The sequence below is a fragment of the Lissotriton helveticus genome, chromosome 1_1 (assembly GCF_964261635.1).
Source record: "Lissotriton helveticus chromosome 1_1, aLisHel1.1, whole genome shotgun sequence".
Classification (NCBI taxonomy): domain Eukaryota; kingdom Metazoa; phylum Chordata; class Amphibia; order Caudata; family Salamandridae; genus Lissotriton; species Lissotriton helveticus.
Window position 1 is genome coordinate 326,047,094 of NC_136057.1, and position 27,764 is coordinate 326,074,857.

The following is a 27,764-nucleotide window of genomic DNA, read 5'->3' on the forward strand; positions in this document are numbered from 1 at the left end:
CCACCTCAGAGAGGTCCTGCAGGCCCTCCAACAGGCCGGCCTCACCATAAAGGCCAGCAAGTGCCAAATCGGCCAGGGGTCCGTGACCTACCTCGGACACCAAGTGGGGAGCGGTCTGGTGGCCCCCCTCCAACTCAAGGTAGCTGCCATCCAGTCCTGGCAACCCCCCGAAACACAAACAGAGGTCCGAGCCTTCCTGGGGCTCACCGGATACTACCGGCGGTTTGTGAGGGACTATGGCAGCATTGTGGGGCCCCTCACGGAACTCACGTCTAAGAACAACCCAAAACGAGTCAACTGGACTCCCGACTGTCACGCGGCCTTCGAGACGCTGAAGGCCGCCATGTGCACCGCTCCGGTGCTCCAGGCCCCCGACTACAGCCGCGAGTTCATTGTGCAGACCGATGCCTCCGACCATGGTATTGGGGCCGTCCTCTCCCAACTGAACCCCGAAGGAGTGGACCAACCCGTGGCCTTCATCAGCAGACGCCTACTGCCCCGAGAACAGCGCTGGAGCACCATTGAGCGAGAGGCCTTCGCAGTGGTATGGGCCCTCAAGAAGCTCCGGCCGTACCTCTTCGGAACCCATTTCCGGGTACAGACAGATCATCGGCCCCTGCAATGGCTCATGCAGATGCGGGGGGAGAACCCCAAACTATTGCGATGGTCCATCTCCCTGCAGGGGATGGACTTCACTGTGGAGCATCGTCCTGGCCAAGACCACGCCAACGCGGATGGCCTGTCCCGCTTTTTCCGCCTCGACGAGGAAAGTCCCCAAGAAGATGGGTGACTCTCCCCGCCTTCAGCTGGGGGGGGACGCATGTTGGACAGGCCACATGAAGGGCTCGCTCCCTCCCCGCAGGACAGGGCCCGGGCCACCATCAGCACCATTGCCCGGCCCAGCCGCCATCTTGGACACGGCACCACGCGGCCGCGCGCGGCCTCAGCCCGACCCCAACCCTGGGCCTGGCCAGGCCCCGACATCCCGGCACCACCCTCCACCCAGGAGGTGAACGGACCACTTGGCAGGTCAATGGGAGTAAGAAGTGTCGATGGCTCTCCCCCGCCAGGTGCCGAGCACCCCCAGCCTCCTCGGGCGCTGGCTCCACCCCCCTGCTGGGTGTCTGGACTCCCTCATCCCAGACCTCCCGACCTCCAAGAGCGAGGGTCCGGACATCAAAGGGCGCCAGACCTATAACTGAGGCCGCCCCAGGACAGGAAGGCAGTTGTATCCTGGAGTCAAGAGACACCGCGACGAACTCATCCTTGACGGACTGCTGGCGCTGCCACAGCCCTGCCTTGTGAACTATTGTCCTGCCTGCTGGCGCTGCCGCGGCCCTCTGCAACCTTCATCCTCGTGGGACCTGCTGGCGCTGCCGCGGCCCTCTGCAACCTTCATCCTCGTGGGACCTGCTGGCGCTGCCGCGGCCCTCTGCAACCTTCATCCTCGTGGGACCCGCTGGCGCTGCCGCGGCCCGTTGTAACCTTCATCCTCGTGGGACCTGCTGGCGCTGCCGCGGCCCGTTGCAACCTGCATTCTCGTGGGACCTGCTGGCGCTGCCGCGGCCCGTTGTAACCTTCATCCTCGTTGGGACCTGCTGGCGCTGCCGCGGCCCGTTGCCACCTACGACCTCTTCGGGACCTGCCGGCGCTGCCGCGGTCTGACCCATCCGAACACCGAGCTCGAGGATTGTGAGCTATCACCGTTACACCTCCGTACCCGTGGGTACCAAGACTGTCCCGCTACCCCCTTCCCTTACTAGAGACTAGAATTGAGAGGATCATCGTGTCCTGATCGCCTTGTATCGTACCACTCTACTACCAGAAGTGCCTATAAAAGGTGTTACCCTGATCTTTGTGTGGTGTCCATCTGTGGGGGGGAAGTTACCTGTCTGTGCGACCACTGTGCTCGGCCGACCCTCCAGGTCTCCGTCTAACAATAGGGAGTGCAGAGTGCATAGGGAGTGCAGAGTGCAGAGTGCATAGGGAGTGCAGAGTGGGGAGTGCAGAGTGCATAGGGAGTGCAGAGTGGAGAGTGCATAGGGAGTGCAGAGTGGAGAGTGCATAGGGAGTGCAGAGTGGAGAGTGCATAGGGAGTGCAGAGTGGAGAGTGCATAGGGAGTGCAGAGTGGAGAGTGCATAGGGAGTGCAGAGTGCATAGGGAGTGCAGAGTGGAGAGTGCATAGGGAGTGGAGAGTGCATAGGGAGTGCAGAGTGCATAGAGAGTGGAGAGTGCACAGGGAGTGGAGAGTGGAGAGTGCATAGGGAGTGCAGAGTGCATAGGGAGTGCAGAGTGCATAGGGAGTGCAGAGTGCATAGGGAGTGCAGAGTGCATAGGGATTGCAGAGTGCATAGGGAGTGCATAGGGAGTGCAGAGGGATTGCAGAGGTAGTGCAGAGTGCATAGGGAGTGCAGAGGGAGTGCAGAGTGCATAAGGAGTGCATAAGGAGTGCAGAGGGAGTGCAGAGGGAGTGCAGAGTGCATAGGGAGTGCAGAGGGAGTGCAGAGTGCATAGGGAGTGCAGAGTGAGTAGGGAGTGCTAGAGAGTGCAGAGTGAGTAGGGAGTGCTAGAGAGTACAGAGTGAGTAGGGAGTGCTAAGGAGTGCTAGAGAGTGCAGAGTGAGTAGGGAGTGCTAGCGAGTGCAGAGTGATTAGGGAGTGCTAGGGAGTGCTAGAGAGTGCAGAGTGATTAGGGAGTGCTAGAGAGAGCAGAGTGAGTAGGGAGTGCTAGAGAGTGCAGAGTGACTGCAGAGATTAAGCTAATGGCAATGTAAATGACAATGCCATTTATTTATCTGTTTTCAAAACCAACACAAATACAAATTTTGTCATTTACAATGCCAATAACTCTAACTTTTCCAAAGGCGAAACCATTGCATTGTAAATGCTTGTTTATTTTTTTGAGCATCTGCTCGACCTGAGGACCGAACAATACTCTCTTTCAAAAGAGATGTTTGATAGGTGCTGTTAGCCTAAACCCTGACACCTTAAGTCAGGCATGCTCCTGGAGGAGGATGCTTGAACTGATACCTCTATCAGTTGTGTATGCAGGGTCAAGGGCCCATCTAATATTAGCATTGCTAATAGTCTAGCCATCACCACCCATCTCCTATCCCCTCTTTTGATGGGCATCTGTTAGGTGTTTTACCAGCTCCTCCATCTCCTCTCAGTGGTAGAGCTCATACCTGTGTTCTATTTGAGACCAGAAAGTTGAACTTGTCTTCTATAGTATGTAGTTTTAAGTGGTGGTATTGTGCTCACCTTTGAATTACGATTAAGAAGGAAAACAACAGCTCCTGTGGGATAATACAAAAATACTCTTGATAGAAATAACGCACAATGGCAATATGGGGGTGGACTGGGTGTCAAAAAAAGAAGCTGTCAACACACGTATCTGGTCTGATATTTCATTGCATTGTTTATATAGACATAAGGAAAACTTAATACAATATACATACAAAAATATACACATAAATTAACAGGTGTCCCAGTGAAATGATCATAGAACTTACACTACTATAGTGACATTAGTGGCATATAAAAAAGACAGTTTCTATTTTTCATTTGTTTCATCAAGAAGAGGTGACCATGTAGTGTATGTACAATTTGGTCATCAACAATTTAGACAATAGGAAACTGTTGTTTGTGGTTTGGCTCTTTGTACTGTCGACTGCGTTTCGACCCTTTGGAGATGTAGAGTCTCCTCAGGACTGAACAGTGTGGGACACCTGTGGGAAATAATAGGGGGGGCGGTAATATTGGCTATGGGTCATCCGGTTTAGATGTTTCCAGTAGAGAAGAGAAGTTGTTTGGTAGAAGGCATTAAGCGTGTAAATACCTGAAGAGGGCTTGTGGTCCGTAAGAATGGTGAATTTCAGCCCCCACAGGAAGAATTTGAAATGCTTTACTGCCCAGAAGCACGTCAGAGTCACCTTTTCAATAACAGAGTAGTTATTCTCTGCGTTTGTAAGACAGCGGGACGCGAAGGCAATTATCCTCTCTTCCTTCCCGTTTCTTGGAGACAGGGTGGCCCCTAACCCTCTGTTAGACGCGTCTGTAGTGAGGATGTTTTTATTAAGAGGTTCAAATTTCCCTAAAGCCAGCGAACTCAATAGCACTTTTTTGAGAGCATCCACTACACATTTGTGTTGCTCCTCCCATTGAAACTCATTGTTCTTCTTTAAAAGTTCTGGCACCGGTTCACACTTGGATGAAAAGTTGTTAATATACTTTGCCACATATTCCATCAATCCCAAGAATGACTTGAGTTTGTCTTCGTTTCTTGGATAGGGAGCGCCTTTCACCGCATTAAGAAGGCTGCTTTTCGGTCTTATATGGGGGACCTTAGCCTAAATGGCAATAAATCAACGTCCTTTGTTATGGCTGTGGGTAGCAATCAGAAAAGAACACCGAGGTTCCAAATAGATGGAAGAAAGCTGGAAAGAGTAGATCATTTTATGTATTGTGGCGTGTTATTTGACAGTAAACTGAAATGGAATGAGATGGTGAGAAATAGAGCTAATCTCATGTCTAAAAGCATAGCTGCCGTTTTTAAGTTCACTAAAAATGTAGGAAATAAACAAATTCAAGAAATGTTGGAAATCTATTTCGCGAAAACGATATCCGTAGCTACCTATGGGACAGCAATTTGGGGCATAGTACAAGTAGAGACACTACAGAGTATAGAGATACATTTGCAAAAAGGTTACTGTCCCTCACTGGGTCATGCTCCAATTTTACATCCAACAAAGAATTAGGCTTGCCCTATTTAACCAACTCCATTAAAATGGCCCCTCTACTATTATGGATATCAATATGGAAAAGGAATTCTGTACAGTTAAATCAGCTCATCATATAAGACATTATGAAGCTGGATAGTGTTTCATCTATCCCCTGGCTAACTTATGTAAGACAGTCTTTTAGTGCCGTGGGCTAGGCAGATCTTTTTGACTCAAAAACACAACAGGAGCACCACGGGGTAAACAGTTGTGATGTTCATGGGCACACTATCTGCAGATTCGTTTAGTTCATCCTGTTACTGGCTGACATCCTAAAGTGTCTGCTCACTTCAACTATGATTTTTTCCTTCCACCATTTGACAAGATCTTTCATATAATTTTGAACTGCCATCTTCTAGCCACTTGGTAATCCCAGATACATCAAAGCTTCCACTTGTTACGTCTGACTCACTCCTGTCATTGCGCCATCCCTGGTTTCAAAGTTGCCTTTACCTTTATTGGATTCACTTATCAATTTCCTTAAAAGATATATAATGGATGTAGGTATATCGATATGGTGAAATGTCTCCTTTTTATACTGAGCAGAAGCTTAAGAAGATTGTACACCCATAAGCTCCATCCGGCTCCGCCCGGATTTTCCTGGCCAGAGATGTATTTCCTCTGCTACACGAATTACTTGTACTATAAAATAAGAAACTCTATAATATGGCTAACCACCTCCTCTCCAATTTAATACAAATCAATTTAATAAAACTATTGATATTTTGATGCGTACCAAACATGACAATTCAAATCCCACAAGTGTGCACTTTCTTGCACCAGACAGTGCCTTGGAAAATAGGTGCTGGATGCTTTTGTGGTTTATCAATGACCAACACAGGTAAAAAGACTTGTTTTACGGTTTTATATTTCAGGGAGGACGGAGGCTTGTCATTGGCACTGAAGTCAGTTAGTAACAAATTAAGGTTGCTAATTCCATTGTGCAGGAACTGCAGTCACTCAGAGGAAAAGCAGTGCAGAGGGAGCTGTTGTCCAAACTGTACTTGGACTGTGCACCACAAGTGGTCAATATCTAAACCATTAGAGAAAATAAGCATTCACTGACGTCTGTGGGATTCACCTCGGCTAGAAGGAATCACTTGCATACACAGCCATGTCGGTGCCAGAAGACACTGGGAATACGGTGACCCTGAATGGCTTTTCTCAGATCTGAGGAGCCACCTGTGATAGTTCGCCTTCCGAAGAGGTCTGATTGCGCTGGAGATATTCTTGCTTTATCTTGGGGTCACAGAGGAAATGGAGCTTGCGGGGCAGAAGCTGAACCTCCACTGACATGGCATCGTATTCCTCAGCATCAATGCTGAAGAAACCTTCCGTGCCCTGTTGGGAGAAAAAAAGATAAGTTAGAGCAAATATCCCACCCAGAAACCACTCTTCACTGATACCTAGAGCATGCTGACCAGCTGGCCGGTGGCCAGCTTTAAAGTGCTAAAAACCAAGGGTGAGTGAGCAAACTTACCCTGCATGATAATGTAATCCACAGAAAAAACTATCTCAAAAGTTATGCATTCGGCTTCAGAAAGAACACCACAATTTTTATAACCAAGGCATGCAATCATTGATCAACGAGCAAGAAATGCGATTGATTAGAGGACAGCCTTTCAGAGATGCTATAATCAGTAAGACGGCTATCATCAGGCGGTGATCCTTTTTCTGGATCTGCACAGTCCTTAGCTAGTCATCCACCGGATAGTTAAGCAATAATGACAGGTAAAGTCAGGCTGGGAGTGAAGAAGTGATACCAGCAGAGTGGAGTGTGAAGCAGATATTTATAAGTGATGGGAATGGACAGGGTGAAGGTGTCTATTGAACCTGGCGCATCCAAGTTTCACTCACCTCCGGAAGCTGCAGGATGCACTGACTGGCCTGCAGAACCTGACTCCCTTCAGGACACAGATGATGCTTGGCCATTCTCTGACTGCTGCTCAATAGAAAAGGGACAACAGAGCGGTTAGCCTTGGGAACAAGTACTCAAGTTCAAGATATACCTTGGGTTAAATAAACATTATGCACGATAAGCACTTGCCCAATCTTCTACTTTTATGGTTTTGGTGGAGATTCCATACAATAAAAGTGAGCTTATCATGCCCTTTTACTTCTTCGTACGGTCACTGGAAATCAAGCCCTCATCATGAGGGCAAAGTAGGACATGGAAAGGTCTATAGGTCACGATGTTCTCATGTGGACAGATGAGTATTATAAACACTGTCCTTTTCAATGTCACTGCATTCTTTAAGTGATGGATATTCATTTCGACATCCCAAAATTAATTTTGCAGTGTGTTAGAAAAGACCTACTGCTGTCTCCATTACCTCTTTCATTTAAGCAATTTGTTTTATTGATTTGTTGCATGCTACTACTGCCACTATGTAGAAAAGGCGTTACTCTTGTGCCATCAGACACAGCCTCCTCTATACATACATATAGACACACATTCACACACACACTCTCACTTATATCAGTTTGAAATATCTTTATGTCTCTACTAAGTAAAGCATGGTTGACCTTGCCAAAAAGGAAACAAAGGCAAAATGATTTGTTAACGTCCTAAGATCCCTTACTAAGCACCAATTAAGAACTGTTTAATCTTGGATTGATGTCTGGTGGAGTTTACGTAGGCAACATCTTATCGCAAAGTAGTGTTCTGGGTAATATCCTCCTAAATTCAAATGATTGTTACAGAGAAGAATTCTGATCCCAAAAGAGTGAGGTTCCTTCCCTTGCAATAATGAAGATGGTCAGACTTGGACCCCTAAAGCTAGTAGGCCCAAAGTTTTGATTATACATGGTTACATTCTGTCTGTACCTCAGAGGTGAGGTCTACGCAGTTGTCTTTGAACAGAATGGACACCATTATCAGCAGATGGCAGAGTGTCAACATCTGCCATTGTCATACAAAATCTAAAGCGAATCCCTGGGAGAATTACCAATGGTTAAAACAGATTCAATCATTCATCTATCCATCCATTTATTTCCATCCATCATTCTAATGGTACGGAACTGGGCCCACTTCTAGAAACATACAGCTCCCCTGCAAAGTACCAGTGCGAGTACACAAAAAACATGGACCAATGCTTGTAGGGTAATGGTGTTGGACGGTGGACTGTGTCTGTTTTTTGTCGGGGGTCAGTAATTTGAGCTTGCTTCTTCAGACTGTAGTCAAAAGTGAAGTAGACCAAAGTAGGTTGCACATTTGGATCAATAAGAGTTAACGCATACATTAATTAGTATGAGTTCACAATCTCATTAACTCGCCTCATGCAGCTCTCAGAACCCAAGAATATCTGCTGAATTTTTCCTAAAATTGGGGAAAGAGGGGGCTCTAGAGGGCGCGCAAACGGAATGGCTGCCTAGCACAGCAGCTCCCGTTCCTTGGAAAATAATCCTGCAATTATCTGCTGCCAACGGTGAAATATCTATAAAAATAACTTACCACCTGCTGCAGTCGGTAATCCCGGACTCTCGATCAGAAACTCAGGTACCTCGAACAAAAGGAGCCACCGCTCTGGTCGATGGAGGGTTAACCGGCTGGGCCCTCGGAGCATACCCCTTGCGGTGTCCGGCTGCAGAGACCTGCACGAGCACGAGGCTCGCCACGAGGCGACGGGCCCAATTGGTGATCTTGCCCCGGGGGTCGGATCGGACCGGCTCCCGCACCGTTGTGAAGCTAATTCCTGCCCCTGTGCCCGGGAGTGCACTTCCGACCTACCGGCCTGCCTCTCCGAGACTGCCTGGATGCTTGCGACATCTGGGGCTGGCGGGAACTGACGCCTTCATTGCCCGGCTGAGGGGGCGCTGAAGACCTGCGAAGTGACGCTGTGACTGGCGAGGGTGCGTCTGGAAATACCCGGCGGTGCTGGCTGGCTGGAGCGCTCGCCGCGACTGCACACACGGTGAGGAACTGACATCCTTGGCCTGAGCGTGCTCTCCCCCCCTTCTGGGCGGACTGCTGCGGGGGCGCGAGCCTGGAGCGCGGACGGCCATTACCGCTATCCACTACAGCCTTCCCCGCAGCGCGGGGGGTACCGCGGGCCTCCCGGAGCTGTGGCGATTATCTGGCCCTCCTGTGCTGACGCCTAATGGGATCGGGGAGCTACGACAGGGACTGAGCGGCCCTTATTGATACAGAGGGTGGACACATCCTTAGGTGGGTGACCCGAGCCTTTTTGCGCACCAACCTACGTCAGGCCTACACATGAGTGGAAATCCCTTCGTGGGGGCCTAATATCCTGTCACTGTGCACCCCACATTATCGCCTTGGAGAGGTGGACCGGAGCGCTGGGAGGCCCGCCCCCTCTGTAGCCTGTACAGTGGGCGCTGGGAGACCTGACGCTGCGGCCCCGTGGATCGCGACCGACTGCCTCTGGACGGAGACCCCCCCCCACGCCCTCAGGCTACTGGATCACTGGTGTGGTGGGGACACGATTGGAGGCCAGAATGGGGCAAACTGATAACCGCCTGTTAGACGGGGACCCTGAGGGTCGGCCGGATACTGGGGGAGAGATCCCCGAGTGGGACCGTCTCCGGCGATCGTACAGACAAGTTACCTCCCTCCCCACAAACAGGCACCACACCAAGTCGAGTTCAATGCTTTATGTAAGGTTTCTTAAGGCAAGGATATCAGCGATACAGGATATCTCGGACCCGGGGGTCCTCTCACTTCTAGTCTCTGTAGGGAAAAGGGGGTAGCGGGACAGTCTTGGTACCGGATCGGTACAGGTGGCGTTAAGAGGCGAGCTCACAATCCTCGAGCTGGAGTGTCTGTGGATCGGGCCGCGGCGGCGCCAGCAGGCCAAGATGATAGTCTCACAAAGCAGAGGGCCGCGGCAGCGCCAGCCGGCCAAGTCGATGGATTCACGAGGCAGAGGGCCGCGGCAGCGCCAGCAGGCCAAGACGATGGTTTCACGAGGCAGAGGGCCGCGGCAGCGCCAGCAGGCCAAGACGATGGTTTCACGAGGCAGAGGGCCGCGGCAGCGCCAGCAGGCCAAGACGATGGTTTCACGAGGCAGAGGGCCGCGGCAGCGCCAGCAGGCCAAGACGATGGTTTCACGAGGCAGAGGGCCGCGGCAGCGCCAGCAGGCCAGTTACGGATGAGTTCTTCTTGGGTCTCTCGACTCCAGGATACAACTGCCTTCCTGTCCTGGGGCTGCCTCAGTTATAGGTCTGGCACTCTTTGATGTCCGGACCCTCGCTCTTGGAGGTCGGGAGGTCTGGGATGAGGGAGTCCAGACACCCAGCAGGGGGGTGGAGCCAGCGCCCGAGGAGGCTGGGGGTGCTCGGCACCTGGCGGGGGAGAGCCATCGACACTTCGTACTCCCATTGACCTGCCAAGTGGGCCGTTCACCTCCTGGGTGGAGGGTGGTGCCGGGATGTCGGGGCCTGGTCAGGCCCAGGGTTGGGGTCGGGCTGAGGCCGCACGGCCGCGTGGTGCCGTGTCCAAGATGGCGGCTGGGCCGGGCAATGGTGCTGACGGTGGCCCGGGCCCTGTCCTGCGGGGAGGGAGCGAGCCCTTCATGTGGCCTGTCCAACATGCGTCCCCCCCAGCTGAAGACGGGGAGAGTCACCCATCTTCTTGGGAACTTTCCTCGTCGAGGCGGAAAAAGCGGGACAGGCCATCCGCGTTGGCGTGGTCTTGGCCGGGTCGATGTTCCACAGTGAAGTCCATCCCCTGCAGGGAGATGGACCAACGTAGCAGCTTCGGGTTCTCCCCCCGCATTTGCATCAGCCATTGCAGGGGTCGGTGGTCTGTTTGCACCCGGAAGTGGGTGCCGAAGAGGTAGGGCCGGAGCTTCTTGAGTGCCCAGACAACGGCGAAGGCCTCTCTCTCAATGGTGCTCCAGCGCTGTTCTCGGGGCAAGAGGCGTCGGCTGATGAAGACCACCGGATGGTCGACCCCTTCGGCGTTGAGTTGGGAGAGGACGGCCCCCACACCATGATCGGAGGCGTCCGTCTGCACAATGAACTCCCGGCTGTAGTCGGGAGCCTGGAGCACGGGGGCCGTGCACATGGCGGTCTTTAGCTTTTCGAAGGCCGATTGGCAGGCCGGGGTCCAGTTGACGGTTTTGGGGCTCTTTTTGGAGGTGAGCTCCGTGAGGGGCCCCACGATGCTGCCATAGTCCTTCACGAACCGCCGGTAGTATCCGGTGAGCCCCAGGAAGGCTCGGACCTCCGTTTGGATCGTAGGGGGTTGCCAGGCCTGGATGGCAGCGATCTTGAGTTGGAGAGGGGCCACCAGCCCGCTTCCCACTTGGTGTCCTAGGTAGGTCACGGACCCTTGGCCAACCTGGCACTTGCTGGCTTTGATGGTGAGCCCGGCTTGCTGGAGGGCGTGTAGAACCTCCCGCAGGTGGCGGAGGTGGTCGGTCCACTGGTGGCTGTACACAGCAATGTCGTCCAGGTAGGCGGCGCTGAAGTCTTCCAGGCCCGCCAGTACCTGGTTTACCAGCCGTTGGAACGTTGCCGGGGCGTTTTTCATGCCGAAGGGCATGACTTTAAAGTGGTAGTGCCCGTCTGGGGTAGAGAAGGCGGATCGTTCTTGGGCCCTAGGGGTGAGGCCGATCTGCCAGTAGCCCGCTGTTAGGTCGAAGATGCTCAGGTAGCGGGCGGCCCCCATCCGGTCAATGAGCTTGTCTGCCCGGGGGATGGGATGAGCGTCGGTCCGGGTAACTGCATTCAGCCCCCGATAGTCCACGCAGAACCGGAGCTCAGGGGCAACGCCCGGGGCAGCTGCCTTGGGAACCAGGACGACTGGGCTCGCCCAGGGACTGTCTGAGGGTTCGATCACTCCTAGGGTCAGCATTTTGGACACCTCTGTCTGGATGCAGGCTCGTACCCGGTCTGGTACGCGGTACGCTCGGTGTCGAATAGGAGGGCTGTCCCCGGTGTCCACATCGTGGAGGCACCAGGGGGTGACTCCGGGGGTGAGGGAGAACAGGGAGGCGAACTGCCTCAGGAGCGTTTGGCAGTCTTGGCGTTGCTCCGGGGACAGGGCCTCGGAGAGCTGGACCCCTTCCACTGAGCCATCCTGCTTGAGGGCCCTCAGTAAGTCCGGAAGGGGTTCGGAGTCTTCTTCTGTCCCAGTATCGGTAGCCATCAGGAGGCTGAGTTCGGATCGCACAAAATGGGGTTTGAGCCTGTTGGCATGGAGGACCCGTAGGGGGTTCCGGGCAGTCTCCATGTCGATTAAATAGGTGACGGGCCCCTTGCGTTCGATTACCTTGAAGGGCCCGGACCATCTGTCTTGGAGTGCACAGGGCTCAACCGGGGACATCACCCAGACCTGTTGTCCAGGTTCGAACTCAATGGAGGACGTGTGCTGATCGTACCACCTCTTCATGTCCTCCTGACTGGCCTCGAGGTTGGCTTTGGCGGTGTCTCGGAACCGCCGGGTCTGGTTGCGGAGAGCCAGGAGATACCTGTAGATGTCCGGGGGAGTTTTCTGGGGAGGCTGCTCCCAACCTTCCTTGACTAGGCTGAGGGGGCCCCGGACGGGGTGCCCGTACAGGAGTTCAAATGGGCTGAAGCCGAGGGACTTCTGCGGGACCTCCCGATAGGCAAACAGGAGGCATGGAAGTAGCACGTCCCACTGGCGTCGAAGGGGTTCTTCTAGACCCCTAATCATCCCCTTGAGGGTGCGGTTGAATCTCTCGACCAGTCCGTTTCCTTGCGGGTGATAGGGGGTCGTGAACTTGTAGGTGACCCCGCATTGCTGCCAGAGGGACTTCATATATCTGGAGATAAAGTTTGTGCCCCTGTCACTGACGACCTCCCGGGGGAACCCCACCCGGGAGAAGATCCCCATCAGGGCCCGGCCCACCACGGGGGCCGTCACAGTCCGAAGAGGGATGGCCTCGGGATAGCGGGTGGCGTGGTCTACAAGGACCAGGATGAACCGATGTCCTTGGGCTGTTCGCGGGTCGAGGGGCCCCACAATGTCTATTCCCACTCGTTCAAACGGGGTGGTGACGACAGGAAAGGGTTGTAACGGTGCTTTGATTTTTCGGCCACTTTTTCCGCTGGCCTGGCAGGTGGGGCAGGCCTTGCAGTGGTTGGTGACATCCTTCCGCATGTGGGGCCAGAAAAAATGGGTCACCAGGCGGTCGTAGGTTTTATCCTGCCCCAGGTGTCCGGCAAGGGGGACATCGTGGGCTAAGTTCAGGAGGAAGTCTCGGAAGCGAAGGGGCACCACCAGCACCCGACCGGCCCCTAGTTCTGCAACTTTCTGCTCGCTGTAGAGCAGGTCTTGGTCCCAGTAGATCCAGTGGGCCCCCGAGGTATCCCCGGTGCTCTGGGCCAGGGCTTGCTGCCGGAGTCCTTCGAGAGAGGGACAAGTTTTCTGTTCGGCCCGGAATTGTTCCTGCGTGGGGCCTCCCTCCTGCCGCCAGTGTGCCAGGTCAGGGACGTCCCGAAGCTGGTCGGATCCTTCTTCGGTTTGGGTCAATGGACTGGCTTCTGGGGCGGCCTCCTCTGGGATGAGCGCGGGAGGAGGTTCTGGCCACTCGGGCTCTTCCGGGCTGGGGACCGCGCGGGCAGTCATGGACCGGGTCGTGACGCAGACCCATTCGGGGAGGCCAAGCATCCCCAGGTGCTCCCTCCGCTCGACAGCTGCCCAGGGAGAGCTTTCAAGATCGTTTCCTAGGAGGCAGTCCACGGGGGCATCATCGCGGACAGTTACTTTTAACATCCCTGTTACTCCCCCCCACTCGAAGGGGACGCAGGCCATGTGGCATAGGCTTTCAGAGTTGTCGGCTGATCGGACAGGGCAAAGAATGTTCGGCAAGATTTGGTCTGGAGTGACGAGGTGGCGTCGGACCGCCGTTACACTGGCCCCGGTGTCGCGGAGGGCTTCCGCCCGGCGGCCATTAATGTTGACCCATTGACCGTACTTCTGTGTGTTGGCGGGAAGGGGGGCCCGCGGAATCATGTCTCTCTCCCCTAAGCAGACCAGTGCCATGGCGGCGGGTGCCCATTCAGAGGGATCGGCCTCGTACTCTTCTTGGTCCTCCGGGATTAGTTCTTCCCCTAGGGCCGCCGCTGCAACTTGGCGGGGGGTAGTGTTCGGATTCTTTGGGCAGTTGGGATCACTGGCGTAGTGGCCGGGTCGCTGGCACCTGTGGCACGTAATGTTGGCCCGGAAACCGGCCCGGACGGCAGGGCTTCCTCGGCCAACCGGGGTCGAGGGGTTTCTGGGGGGTGACGAGGGGCCGGGGTCTCTCCCCCGACCCTGACTCCCTCCTCCCCCTCGGGGGCGATACGATCTGGATAATTCGCTGGGTGCGTTCCGGCCAACTCGGGTGCTTTCCCACCGGTCGGCTTCGACGGCGAGTTGTCGAGGGTCGGTTAGCTTACTGTCCAGGAGGTGTTGCCGGAGCTCCACGAAGCAGTTGTTCGACAGGTGTTCCCATACGATAAGGTCAAAGAGTTGTTCGTAGGTGGTTACCTTGTTGCCCTTGATCCACCCCTCGAAGGCTCGGCTAAAAAAGTTCACGTACTCCACCCAAGTTGTACCCGGAATCCGTTTGCAGTCGCGGAACCGTTGGCGGTACATCTCAGGTGTGAGCCCGTATCGAGTGAGGAGGGCGGCCTTCATGTGGTCGTAGGAGGTCATCAGCTGGTCCGGGAGTTGCAGCAGGGCGTCCCGCCCTTCGTTGACAAACCTCCCCCATAATCCGGCTCCCCAATCGCTTCGGGGAATCCGGTGGGAGGTCATTGCCACCTCATAGGCTTTAAACCACTGCTGTATATCATCGTTCTTGTGGTATTCCCGGATGACATCTTTGGGGATGTGAACCTTGGGTTCGGTCGAGGCAGACGGGGTCGGTCGTTCGGGGAGCCCGAGGTCTTTATCCTGTTTCCGGATCTCCAGTGCTTTGAGATTGCGCTCATGTTCGTACTCTAGTTTCTTTTCCTCTAGCTCCCTCTGTCTTTGCTTGTCTTCTCGCTCTTCTCTGAGCCGTAAGTGTTCCAGGGTTATTTTTTGTTCTGCCAGCTTGAGTTCTCCATCCAAGCGAAGTCGGGCTAGTTCTAATTCGTGGAGTCTGGTTTTTTCTCTTTCTCGGATCTCTTCCAGGGAGAGACCCGCTCTTTCTTTAGTTGGTGCGGGGCTCGTTTCGGTTGTTTGTGTTCGGGGTACGGCCGTACCCGTTTCCGCCCAGGCTTCTAGGGCTCGTTTGAAGTCTTCCTTCGTACTCAGACCCGTGGTTGGGAGACCAAGTTCCATGCAATATTGCTTCAGTTCTCGGTGGTTGTAGTCTTCCAATTTTTCCATCTGGAATTTCTCCGTTGTTCCGCTTTCTGTTGTCATGGTGGTTGTGTGTCGTGGGTCGGGTGACTTTCTGTACGATTATGCGTAGGTTCGGATCCCGTCGCTGGCCACCAATGTTAGACGGGGACCCTGAGGGTCGGCCGGATACTGGGGGAGAGATCCCCGAGTGGGACCGTCTCCGGCGATCGTACAGACAAGTTACCTCCCTCCCCACAAACAGGCACCACACCAAGTCGAGTTCAATGCTTTATGTAAGGTTTCTTAAGGCAAGGATATCAGCGATACAGGATATCTCGGACCCGGGGGTCCTCTCACTTCTAGTCTCTGTAGGGAAAAGGGGGTAGCGGGACAGTCTTGGTACCGGATCGGTACAGGTGGCGTTAAGAGGCGAGCTCACAATCCTCGAGCTGGAGTGTCTGTGGATCGGGCCGCGGCGGCGCCAGCAGGCCAAGATGATAGTCTCACAAAGCAGAGGGCCGCGGCAGCGCCAGCCGGCCAAGTCGATGGATTCACGAGGCAGAGGGCCGCGGCAGCGCCAGCAGGCCAAGACGATGGTTTCACGAGGCAGAGGGCCGCGGCAGCGCCAGCAGGCCAAGACGATGGTTTCACGAGGCAGAGGGCCGCGGCAGCGCCAGCAGGCCAAGACGATGGTTTCACGAGGCAGAGGGCCGCGGCAGCGCCAGCAGGCCAAGACGATGGTTTCACGAGGCAGAGGGCCGCGGCAGCGCCAGCAGGCCAAGACGATGGTTTCACGAGGCAGAGGGCCGCGGCAGCGCCAGCAGGCCAGTTACGGATGAGTTCTTCTTGGGTCTCTCGACTCCAGGATACAACTGCCTTCCTGTCCTGGGGCTGCCTCAGTTATAGGTCTGGCACTCTTTGATGTCCGGACCCTCGCTCTTGGAGGTCGGGAGGTCTGGGATGAGGGAGTCCAGACACCCAGCAGGGGGGTGGAGCCAGCGCCCGAGGAGGCTGGGGGTGCTCGGCACCTGGCGGGGGAGAGCCATCGACACTTCGTACTCCCATTGACCTGCCAAGTGGGCCGTTCACCTCCTGGGTGGAGGGTGGTGCCGGGATGTCGGGGCCTGGTCAGGCCCAGGGTTGGGGTCGGGCTGAGGCCGCACGGCCGCGTGGTGCCGTGTCCAAGATGGCGGCTGGGCCGGGCAATGGTGCTGACGGTGGCCCGGGCCCTGTCCTGCGGGGAGGGAGCGAGCCCTTCATGTGGCCTGTCCAACACCGCCAAGCCAAAATCAGTTTTGATGGCGTCAAAAAGTCTTCAAAGCCGGCGACTGCTGCGTCGCAGTCCAATGATGACGCCCCATCGACCGCCTCTTCCCCAGCCAGGGACATTGATCTGCCTCGACTGTTCCTAGAAATGCGGCAGGGATTCGCCACAGTGGTAGAGAAGGTGGATGGTATGACCGCCAGACTGGATGCCCTAGTCCACAAAGTTGACCGCCATGAGGAGCGCATCACCGTCACGGAGCAGCGAATATCGGATAACGACGACATTACCGCGTCCCATACCACACAGCTAGCCCGCATGGATAACTTGCTCCGAATAATAGCGGCCAAAAATGAAGATTTGGAAGCCCGCAGCCGGCGCAACAACATACGCGTCACGGGCGTTCCGGAGTCCACAAACACGGGTAATATGGAGCTTTACATCGAAAAACTCCTTAAGAGCTCAATTGGAGAGGAAGCCTTCTCACCGCAATTTATCGTGGAGCGTGCACACCGATCATTGGCCCCCGTCCCCAAGGCTGGCCTGCCACCCAGACCGATTATTGCTAAATTATTGAACTATCGTGACCGAGACGCTGCACTGTGTGCGGCCCGAACTCAGCAAACTCTACAATACAATGGAGTGCAATTTTCCATTTACCCTGATTTTACCCCCTTAGTGCAAGAAGAGAGGAGGAAGGAAATTTCTCCCTGTCAAAAAGAAATTACGGGAAGCTCAGCTGGAATACGCACTCCTATACCCGGCGAGGTTACGAGTCACTCACGGAGGGAAACACCGCATCTTTACTAATCCTCAAAAAGTCGAGGACTTCCTGAAGGTCTTTAGGAGGACACAGCGAGACGGTCGCAATGCGGAAGAGGATCCAGACGAAGATGACCCTCCCCCGGGTGCGGAGGAGCAATGAGAATTCCAATCATGGCCTTCTTATTTGCTACCCTGCACTGAAGCTGATGGCCCCTGCCCTGGGCTGCTGAGTGACGCGAACCCTGAACTACTGAACTGGTCTACTTACACTCACCGTTGGTAAGATATTCCAAGGACCACTCTCCATGCCCCGACCTCCATCAAGGGCGGTACAGATCTGGAGGTCGGCTGGCGGGAGTAGTGGCTGTGCGCCCTTAGAGATGTTTCCCTATCGGGTGTTCCCCATGTACGTTGTTGGACAGACTAAGTTGTGGGTACGGAGGGAGGTGGGAGGGGGAAAAAGGGTGGGGACTGGTGGCTGCTGGCATGATTGGGATGCAGTAGTGGGAGGGGGGATGGGATTGTTTGGGGGACCAAGGTTTGCACACGCGACAAGTAACAGAGTCACAAATTACTACAGTTTACCATATACAATGAACGGTACTCTATCTATTATCTCAACATTGTTGGGTTTGGGATGCAAAGCTGTATGGATGCCGGTGGAGGGCTCAGGGTCTGACACACAATTGAACTGCCTGTCGTGGAATGTTAGAGGTCTTAATAATGCTAAGAAATGTAGAGATGTGTTAGACGGGGACCTGGAGGGTCGGCTGAGCACAAGGGGAGAGGCCTCCGGTGAGGGCCGTCTCCAGCGATCGTACAGACAAGTAACTTCCCCCCCCACAGATGGACACCACACGAAGATCAGATTAACACCTTTTATAGGCAGTTCTTGAAGTAAGGTAGTACGATACAAGGAGATCAGGACACGATGATCCTCTCAATTCTAGTCTCTAGCAGGGGAAGGGGGTAGCGGGACAGTCTTGGTACCTACGGGTACTGAGGTGGAACGGCGGTAGCTCACAATCCTCGAGCTCGGTGGTCGGACGGCGGCAGCGCCAGCAGGTCCCGAAGAGGTCGTAGGTGGCAATGGGCCGCGGCAGCGCCAGCAGGTCCCAACGAGGATGACGGTTACACCGGGCCGCGGCAGCGCCAGCAGGTCCCACGAGGATGGAAGTTACAACGGGCCGCGGCAGCGCCAGCAGGTCCCACGAGGATGAAGGTTGCAGAAGGCCGCGGCAGCGCCAGCAGGCAGGACGATAGTTCACAAGGCAGGGCTGCGGCAGCGCCAGCAGTCCGTCAAGGATGAGTTCTTCTCGGTGTCTCTCGACTCCAGGATACAACTGCCTTCCTGCTCTGGGGCTCCTCGGTTATAGGTCTGGCGCCCTTTGATGTCCGGACCCTCGCACTGGGAGGTCGGGAGGTCCGGGATGAGGGAGTCCAGACACCCAGCAGGGGGGTGGAGCCAGCATCCGGGGAGGCTGGGGGCGATCGGCACCTGGCGGGGGGAGAGCCATCGACACTTCTTTCTCCCATTAGCCTGCCAAGTGGTCCGTTCACCTCCTGGATGGATGGTGGTGCCGGGATGGCGGGGCCTGGCCGGGCCCAGGGTTGGGGTCGAGCTGAGGCCACGCGGCCGCGTGGTGCAGTGTCCAAGATGGCGGCTGGGCCGGGCAATGGGGCTGCCGGGGGCCCGGGCCCGTGACACAGAGATATCCGGGAGCAGGCGTCCCGGAGGGGACGGGTTGCGGGTTGCTTCTGCGGGTAGCCCCCGGAGAGCCGGTGTCTGGGCCCTGTCATGCGGGGAGGGAGCGAGCCCTTCGTGGGGCCTGTCCAACATGATGTGATTGCCTATCTTAATAGACATAATGTCCACGTTGCTATGCTACAAGAGACTCACTTGTCGCCAAAGACTAAAGCTAAGTTTGCTAGTAACTGGGCTAGTCTCCGAGTTTTCTCCTCTTACTCTACCTATGCTCGGGGTGTGACGATCCTGCTTAGACGAACTGTGCCTTTCCATAAATACGGAGAACTGCTGGACAATGAGGGACGTTATGCTCTGCTGTGGGGACGCATGGGTCACAACACTGTCACATTTATAAACTGTTATGCCCCCAACTCAGACATGCCGTCTTTTTTCACTACTCTCTGGGGGAAAGTCCTGGATGTAGGTTCCCGCCATGTCATATGGGGGGGGTGACTTTAACCTGGCACTTGCACCTCACTTGGACCGATTGGACAGAGCGCCTCATTATAAACCGGGAGCCAGGGAGGCTCTAGTGGGTATTATGGCTGAGGGTAACTTGGTAGACATATGGAGACACTTACATACGTCCCAGAGGGAAGGCACACACTTCACCTCGCACACAGGCACATGGGCACGACTGGACTACTTCCTCATATCTAAAGGGGTCACCTCGGAGGTCCTGGGGGTCTCACACCTGCCAAGAACATACTCTGACCACAGCCCTGTACTTCTGCACACTCGTATTCCTGGGTGGGATAGCCCGAGGCCAGGCTGGAGATTACAACCGGCAGCATTGTTAGATAGCCTATTCCGGGCGGAATTGGGTGAGGAAATCGCCGCCTTCTTTCCCAGGAACAGGGGGTCTGTGGATTCAGTCGAGTGCATCTGGGAGGCCTTCAAGGTCACCATAAGGGGGTACCTTATATCAAAGAGCTTTGGGGTGCTGCGCGACATCAGAAATAGTATTCACGTGTTACATAAGGAATTGCGAGCGCTAGAGCTCCGCATGACTACAAACAATAGCCCTGAACTGCAAGCGGAATTCAGGGATAAGCTGTCAAAATACGAGGAAGAAGCTGATAGGGAGGCGAAATTTCGGGGGAAGCATTGGCAGGCCAGAAAATACTGCGAGGGAGACAGACCAGGGAAGGCACTTGCGGTTCTCACACGGCCCCCACGAGATCATAACATTATACTAGAGCTCACAGTTGACCAAGATCACGTCATTAGAGACACAGATGCACTCCTTGATGCATTCACATCTCACTATCATGCACTATACACTACTGCTACAACGGCAGACGTGCCCTACCCTGAATTTCTTGGAGACATAGCTCTGTGCTGGCTTAGTGATAGTGATAGGGCATTCCTGGCTGCTCCCTTTGAAACTGACGAGATACGGGATGCCATCATGTCGCTACAAAATGGTAAGGCACCTGGCTTAGACGGCCTTCCCGCGGAGTTCTACAAGGCCTACATTGACACCATGGCTCCTGTCCTCCGAGAGGTATACGAGGAATCGTTGGCAGATGGCATTCTTCCGAGCTCCATGCGAGAGGTAGTCATTACCTCGCTTTTGAAACCGGGCAAAGACCCTGGCTCTTGTGGTTCGTACCGCCCTCTTTCCCTACTGAACTGTGACGTTAAAATTCTGGCGAAGGTCCTGGCCACTCGACTGTCCCTACTCATGACTAGGATTGTGCTTCCCGACCAGGCTGGATTTGTCCCCGGTCGCCCTACTTCGCACAACCTACGCACTCTCTTCTCCCTACTTCGCACGGTTCACCCTGCCCTACCAGTGGCGGCCGTCTTCCTTGATGCCACCAAGGCATTTGACTCTGTCGAGTGGCCTTACCTGTTCTCTGTTCTGACTCGTATGGGGTTTCCCAGGCTTTTCATCTCCTGGATTCAACTACTCTACACGCACCCTACCGCGAAAATCCTTATTAATGGTCGACTATCCCACTCTATCACCATTACCAGAGGCACTCGTCAGGGGTGCCCTCTATCCCCTCTCCTTTTTGCCATCGCAGTCGAACCCCTGGCCTGCCGAATACGTCAGCTACATCGGGCGGGCGCTGTACAGTGTTTGCAGCGCCAAATAGATGTGTCCTTATATGCAGATGACATCACCCTCTATGTTAAACACCCGGATCTCCACCTAAATCCTTTACTACGAGAATTTGTAGTTTTTGGCAGAATGTCTGGGATATGCATAAATTGGTCCAAATCGCAATTCTTTCCCCTGACCGAAGCGGTGGCCGATTTTCCCCTTGACTACCCAATTGCTTGGTGTAGGTCAGATCTTCGATACCTAGGCATCTAACTTTCACGCGATAAAGACGAAACGATTCGTGCTAATTACGGGGTGGCCATTACTAAACTTGCAGCCATGGTTGACCGTTGGATTGCACTTCCGCTCTCTATGGCCGGCCGAGCATCCCTTATTAAGATGGTGGTCCTACCACAGTTTTTATATCTTTTCCTTAATATCCCGTATTTTCCGGGGGCATTCTTCTTCAAATCTTTACGGTCTGAGCTCTGTCGTTTATTCTGGGGAGGCAAGAACCCAAGGCTGAAGTGGTCCACTTTCATCTTACCCTATGAGGTTGGCGGCTTCGATGTCCCCGACTTCGAGGCCTATTATCTATGCGCACAAGCGCAATATGCATACCACTGGCTAGTCCAGACGCCCTTCATGCCTCAACTGGCGGTGGAGGACTGGATTGTACACCCTATCCCCCTCAATGGCTTGATACTCTGTCCGGAGGCACTGATACAGACACCAAATACTTCGGATTCCTGCACCCTGGATGCGTGGCGCCGCATGGCGAAGAGATTGTCCTGCCCCCTGCCATACTCCCCCAAACTACCGTTGACGTTCCACCCTTCACTTCCCCTCCTACAAGAGCGAGGCTTTCGGCTCCTCTGTGAACGACTGCGGCTTACCTCTTGGGGCGAGCTCTTTGTAAATGGCACATTTAAAACTGCTGAAGTCTTCTTTGCCTCCTCTGCCTATACCCCGCTTGATGTCTTTTACTACCTGCGCCTCCGTCAGGGCATAAGGGACATCTTACCCGAGTTCCCCACGGAACCAGAGGCCTTCCCCCCCCTCCACTTTCTATTATGCTCGCAGGAAGGGAAACACTTGGTTGCTGGGTTCTATCGTCAGCTCAGACCTGCTACCACGCTACCCGTAGCAGGAGCTCGGGCGCGATGGAGCGCTGAGCTAGATATGGACCTCACTGATGACCACTGGCGAAACTGCTGTGCCCTAACGGCCCGGATATCAGCCAGTAGCAGGTTCAAGTTAATACACTATAAATTCTTACATCGGTTGTATTATACCCCAGTGAAGAAACACCGATTTCAGCTGACCGACAATGATAGGTGCGAGCGCTGCCGCGCTGAACATGCGGACTTCCTGCACCTGGCTTGGGAATGCCCCCCTATTCGTTTATACTGGCAACAAGTGATGGACGCACTTACAGTGATGACCGCGGAAACCATTGCTGCGGAGCCCATCATTGCCTTACTCGGACATACGGTCCACGTTTCGACAGCCAACAGGAAATTTGTGGAGGTGTCCTTGCTCTTGGCAAAACGTCGGGTGGCGTGTCGCTGGGGTAGGGGCAGAGCACCCAAGTTTAAGGGGTGGCTGACGGACTAGACATATTGTCAGGAACAGCACCACACTTTTGCAGAACTGCTGCCGATCTCTAGCCGACCCAAAGATATCTGGGGCCCGCTAGTCGGTTATCTACTGGCCCAGACAGAAGACGAAGATGGTCCTGCGGAAGGGACCATGGGTGATTAACTAACTCAGAGGCGACGGGGGTTCCCGACTGCAATCCACAGATGGGAGGGGCGTCACTGATCTCTCTCACTAGCATACTGTTCCACATGTTGCCCCTCTAACTACATATCTGCACACCACTCTCAAGTAGATTACCTACTGTTATTACAGTCCCGGGTATTGTTGTTAGATCCCTGTTCGACATGCGCCTCCCCCCTGACCTGACGTTTCCACACACCTCTATACTCGGACCTGCCACTGCCCGCTGGGGTTCCATATAGTATTTTAGCCTTCAGATGAACAGATACCGCTGTACCGTTCATGTGTCACCACACTCCATTAGAAGACTCTTGCTCATTGCTGCCATCAATATGTCCTGGGTATATCTGCCTGGGTGTGACCGTGCATCCCCCACCGTTTTGTTCTAAAGTTGTAAACTGTTTCACCAACCTTAAGTGCAAGAACCCTGCAAAACCCTGTTCTGCTGCAGTGCATCCGGAAGCCCTATTCTTGTACACTAGCTATAGATCATACCTTGTCTACTGTAGACTTGACGCTACCGAGCCCCAGGGATGTCGGTTTTCACAGCTGTGTTCTTTCTATTCTATTTCTATTATCCAGATGCATGTTATGCTGCCGGCCTCCGGGTTGTAGGCGCAGAAAGCTGTGTACTGTCTGTAATATCCAATAAACGCAGTTTGAACATAAAAAAAAAAAAAAAAAAAAGAAATTGGGGAAAGAAAATTTGTCTTCATCAAGGTGGCCACTTCCGACAAATGAGAATTGAAGAGTAAGGATATTTGAATTATGCAATAAGAAAATAAGTTACTTACCTGTGACGTTGGTTTTCCAGAATTGGTAACTTTTATAGATTCTCATTCTTGTATCATTCCCCGTCGTCGGAATGGGAGCCTCGGTAAATAAAAAATAACATAGCAGTAGGTACAAAAGAGAAAGAAAGGCCTAGGCCTCCTCTAATTTTGTAGCATAGCCACCTCTTTTTGTAAAAGAGCCCAAAAACATGTAACAACCAATCAGATTAGCCTCACCGCATAGAACCTTCCTGAGAGAGCCTTAGAGCCTCAGATTTTCGTAGCCGTTGTGTAACCGTAACCACAATCGCTGAAGGCTGAGCTTTCCCGGAGGAGGAGGGTGGGAACATGGGAATCTATGAAAGTTACCAATACTGGAGAACCAAAGTTACAGGTAAGTAACTTGTTTTCTTACTCCAGTATTTTAACTTTCATAGATTCCCATAGCTTGTATCAGAGTAGCTAGCAATAAACAACAAGCATTTGCAATGCAATAGGTCTCGCATTTGTTAAAGTTGGAGCTATTGGCATTGTAAATGACAATGCCTTTTATTCATTTGTTTTGAAAACCTACAAGCGGCGAATAAACACGCACTTTGTATTTATAGTCCTTGCTTACAAGAAGCAAAGCTTTCAGTAAAGGAGACTGCCGGCCTTGCTTCTCATAAGCAAGGACTAGAAGTACAAAGTGCTTGTTTAGGCACAGCTTGCAGGTTTTCGAACGCCTAAATAAAACGCATGGTCATTTACAATGCCAATAGCTCAAACTCTCGCAAATGCGAGACCTATTGCATTGCAAATGCTTGTTTTTTTTAGTAGTAACTTACACTCAGAGTTTGTGAATACCCAAAAGTAGTAAACTTACTCTAAAGTATAAACGTATTCAAAGGTTTGTTAGTTCTGTGGGTTGTATGACGTTACCCCGCATGCATTTACCCCGTATGCATTTACTCTGCATGCTTTTACCCCGCAGTTTTTACTACGCAGAATCTTTTACAATGCAGGGCTTTACAACGCACTCCATTACAACGCAATTACTATTCTAACTTCCGGGGGGCGTTACTTGGGGAATGCGTTGTAACAGTTTGTGGTGTAAAACCTTGCGTTGTAAAAGTTTTTGCGGAGTAAGAAATGCGGGGTAAAGGATCTTTTCCATTCTGAGAATCATACTCTAAGAGTTCAAGTAATCGGTCCAATGATTCTCATTTTACCAATCTCAGATAGGTTCTTAGGCTGAGATACCCAATAGGAGTTTCAGTCCCGTCCCATGTCTTGCAAGTGAGTAAATATCACGATGCAATACTTATTTTGTCACTTTACATTCAATTTGCTTTTTATAAGTATCAAATATCATTAATATCCTCACACCACAAAAAAATTAACCATCACTAAGATGTATGTTGCAATTTCATACATATTTTGTAAACTTATTCTTGGAAAGGTAGATTTCTTTGCAGATACTGTCGTCTGACTCTTTCTGTTTTTGTAATTACAATATTATTGAAACTTGTATTCCCTGTCTTTTGTCGGAGCGTTGCAGGGTAGTCCTGTGGTACTTGTGAACATTTGACAACATCTCTCGTGCCCTGCTGACTTCTCATCTATCCCCCATCCCTCCTCTCCCCCCACCACCCCGCCCCCACACACACCTCAAGAAACCCACGCCATTGCTGTTTAACCTGCAAGTCCAGTGCAGTCCCGTTTGAAGCACTTACAAAAAGTGAGTGATTTTCACCTGGGTAGGCATGGACTACTTGTCCCAGCCCGAGATAATAGACAGACATAGAGTCACAGGTTGGAATGCCCCTGGCTGCTTTCATCCTTTCATCCTTCAACGGTCAATGAAATGAGTACAATTGAGATAGGAATCAGTAAACATCTGTTTGGTGCCAAGCACACCTAGGATGTGAATGTGCACCCTGCCTTGTCATGTTATGTTGAAAGGCAGGCGCCTAGAGCAGATTTGTGGTAGAGCCTGTGGTGTGTAGTACGGGACTCTGAAGCCTGGGGTCCAGCCCCTGTAGGGTTACTGGCTGAGGAAGTTAGATAACCTATCTCTGTGACACCCTCCCCCACACTGTAACCTGCTGCCTCGCCTGTGCTGTCACCACAGGCTCCATCAAAGGCCCCTTCTTCTGCGCCGGCCCTTCCCCCCACAGACCTGACCGCAGCAGCGGCTGCAGGCCCTGCACGTGCTCTCGGCCTCTCCATGCGGCTTCCGCTGGACCCCGAGGTGTGCAGAGCGCGCAAAAAACACCACTGGGGCACCCAGGTCCCAATAAATCTTCCGGAACACTGACTGTTGCCAAAAAACAGGGTGAGTCGAGAAATGCGTGCAGATCCGTAATGCTTTATTTATTTATTTATTTATTTAGTTTCTTATATCGCGCCAGAATCGACCCCAATGGGGTATCTCCGCGCTTTGCACGCCAGGATGGAAAAGTTCGTACCTATGTGGATGAGCTAAAGGCCATTAGTCTTCCAGGACCAGAGTTGTTTTAAGCATTTTCCTGAAGGATATGTGGTTGGTGTTTTGTCTGAGGCTAAGGGGCAGATTGTTCCACAAGGTCGGCCCCACAAGAGAGAGGGCACGGCCACCTTGTCTGGTCTTCTTAATGAACGGAGATTTTAGTAGCAGTTGGTTGCTTGATCGAAGAAGGCGATCCGGTTTATAGAGCTGGAATTGTTGGGCCAGGTATTTGGGGCCACCTCCAAAAAGGCATTTATGAACAGTGCAACAGATTTTAAACTTGATACGTTGCCGTATCGGTAGCCAGTGGAGTTTTCTCAGTAGGGGCTTGGAGGGGGTTCTTGCGGGACCATTCAGGATCAGTCTTGCCGCAGTATTTTGGACCACCTGTAGCCGGTTTAACGCATCCTCGTTAGCTAATATCAGGAGCCCGTTACAATAATCCAACCGGCTTAAAACCAGGGCTTGTACAAGGGTCTTTCTGTACGTGTCGGGCAGGAGGGGAAAAACTCGCCTTAGCAGGCCAATGGTGCGGAAACATGCTCCCGAGATTACATTTGCATGCTCCTTTAAGGTTAGATTTTGATTTAACTTCACACCCAGGTTTTTCACGGTCAACTTTGGGCAGGGTACTGGTCCCAAGTCCTGAGGCCACCAGTCGGGAGACCAGAGTATGGTGGCTTTCCCAAAGAGCATTACCTCCGTCTTCCCGACATTGCATTGGAGGCAGTTGGAAGCCATCCAATTTGACACTGCCCTCAGCAAAATTTTCCCTAACATTCGAGTTAAGAGAATGGAAAGGGTAGAGAAGTTGGGTGTCGTCAGCGTAAGACACGGTGTGAATCCGTACTTCCTTACAATCTCAGCAAGGGGGGCCACGTACACATTAAACAATATGGGGCTTAGGCATGAGCCCTGTGGCACCCCCTTCGTGAGCACCCTTGAGGTGGAACGATAGGGGCCCAAGCTGACAGATTGTGATCGCCCGGTGAGGAAACTCTCCAGCCAGGACAGAGCCTGTCCTCCAATGCCCACTCCCTGCAAACGGCTTAGAAGTATTTTATGAGACACAGTATCAATATACTTTCTAGCTCCATTTCATTTTGACGGGGCAGAGGTTGAGTGACCCGTATTTCACCTCTCAAAGGACAACCAGAAATTAGATGGTTTTGCGACGTCTTTCCTAACCGCGTGCCACTACACCAACAGCAGCACTGTATTTGTAGGTACTATTTTATCGTCAATGTTATAATGGCAGGACAGCAGTGTTTTATCAGCAGCGAACACCAATGCTATAGGCAAGATATATTTACAACAAGGGGTGGTGAGGGACAGAGTCTCTGAATTAAGCAGAATACTCTCACCCAGTCAAGAGATCAGGGCTAGATCCAACACCGTTTTTTAGCTCATTGCACCATCCCAGTTTCAGAACCTGGCTGTATGCAAATTAGTCTGTTCCTGTCCCAGTGCATGATGGGAACAGGGCAAACCAAACTACAAAAGCCAATTCTTACACTGGGAAGGAAACAAGCTTCCGGGGACCGGTTTCTGGCATTACAGCCGTCTTCGGCCCGGCTTGCTTGAATCCTGATGGTGCAATGAGCAAGGGACTCATGTCTGAGTATACCCTTCCACGCTTAGGGTGGACAAAATTATTTACAACAAGGGGTTGCTTAATTCAGAGACTTTGTCCATCACCACCCCTTGTTGTAAATAATAGGCAAGATATAAACATTAATGATTGCACTTATGAAACCTCAATGGCCATCTCAAAAATAAATGTAGCAAAACAAGACATCCTTAAATATTAAATAGGGTGCAAAATGGCACGCTATTAAAAATATTATTCTCTACCCTGGCAGAAAAAAACGGTCTCTGTGGCTACGGCC

General features: G+C 52.9%; 1 protein-coding gene across 1 annotated transcript in view; it reads right to left on the reverse strand.

Annotated features, from left to right (window-relative positions):
- Positions 1-3,393: 3,393 nt before the first annotated feature.
- Positions 3,394-27,764, reverse strand: part of AGK (acylglycerol kinase) — a 338,473-nt gene continuing 314,102 nt past the window's right edge. Inside the window, exons 14-15 of the mRNA XM_078671853.1 lie at positions 6,636-6,720; positions 3,394-6,119 (exon numbers count right to left, since the gene is read on the reverse strand). Coding sequence (XP_078527979.1) covers positions 5,943-6,119; positions 6,636-6,720 — 262 coding nt within the window. The 3' untranslated portion in view covers positions 3,394-5,942. The remainder of the gene's footprint in view (positions 6,120-6,635; positions 6,721-27,764) is intronic.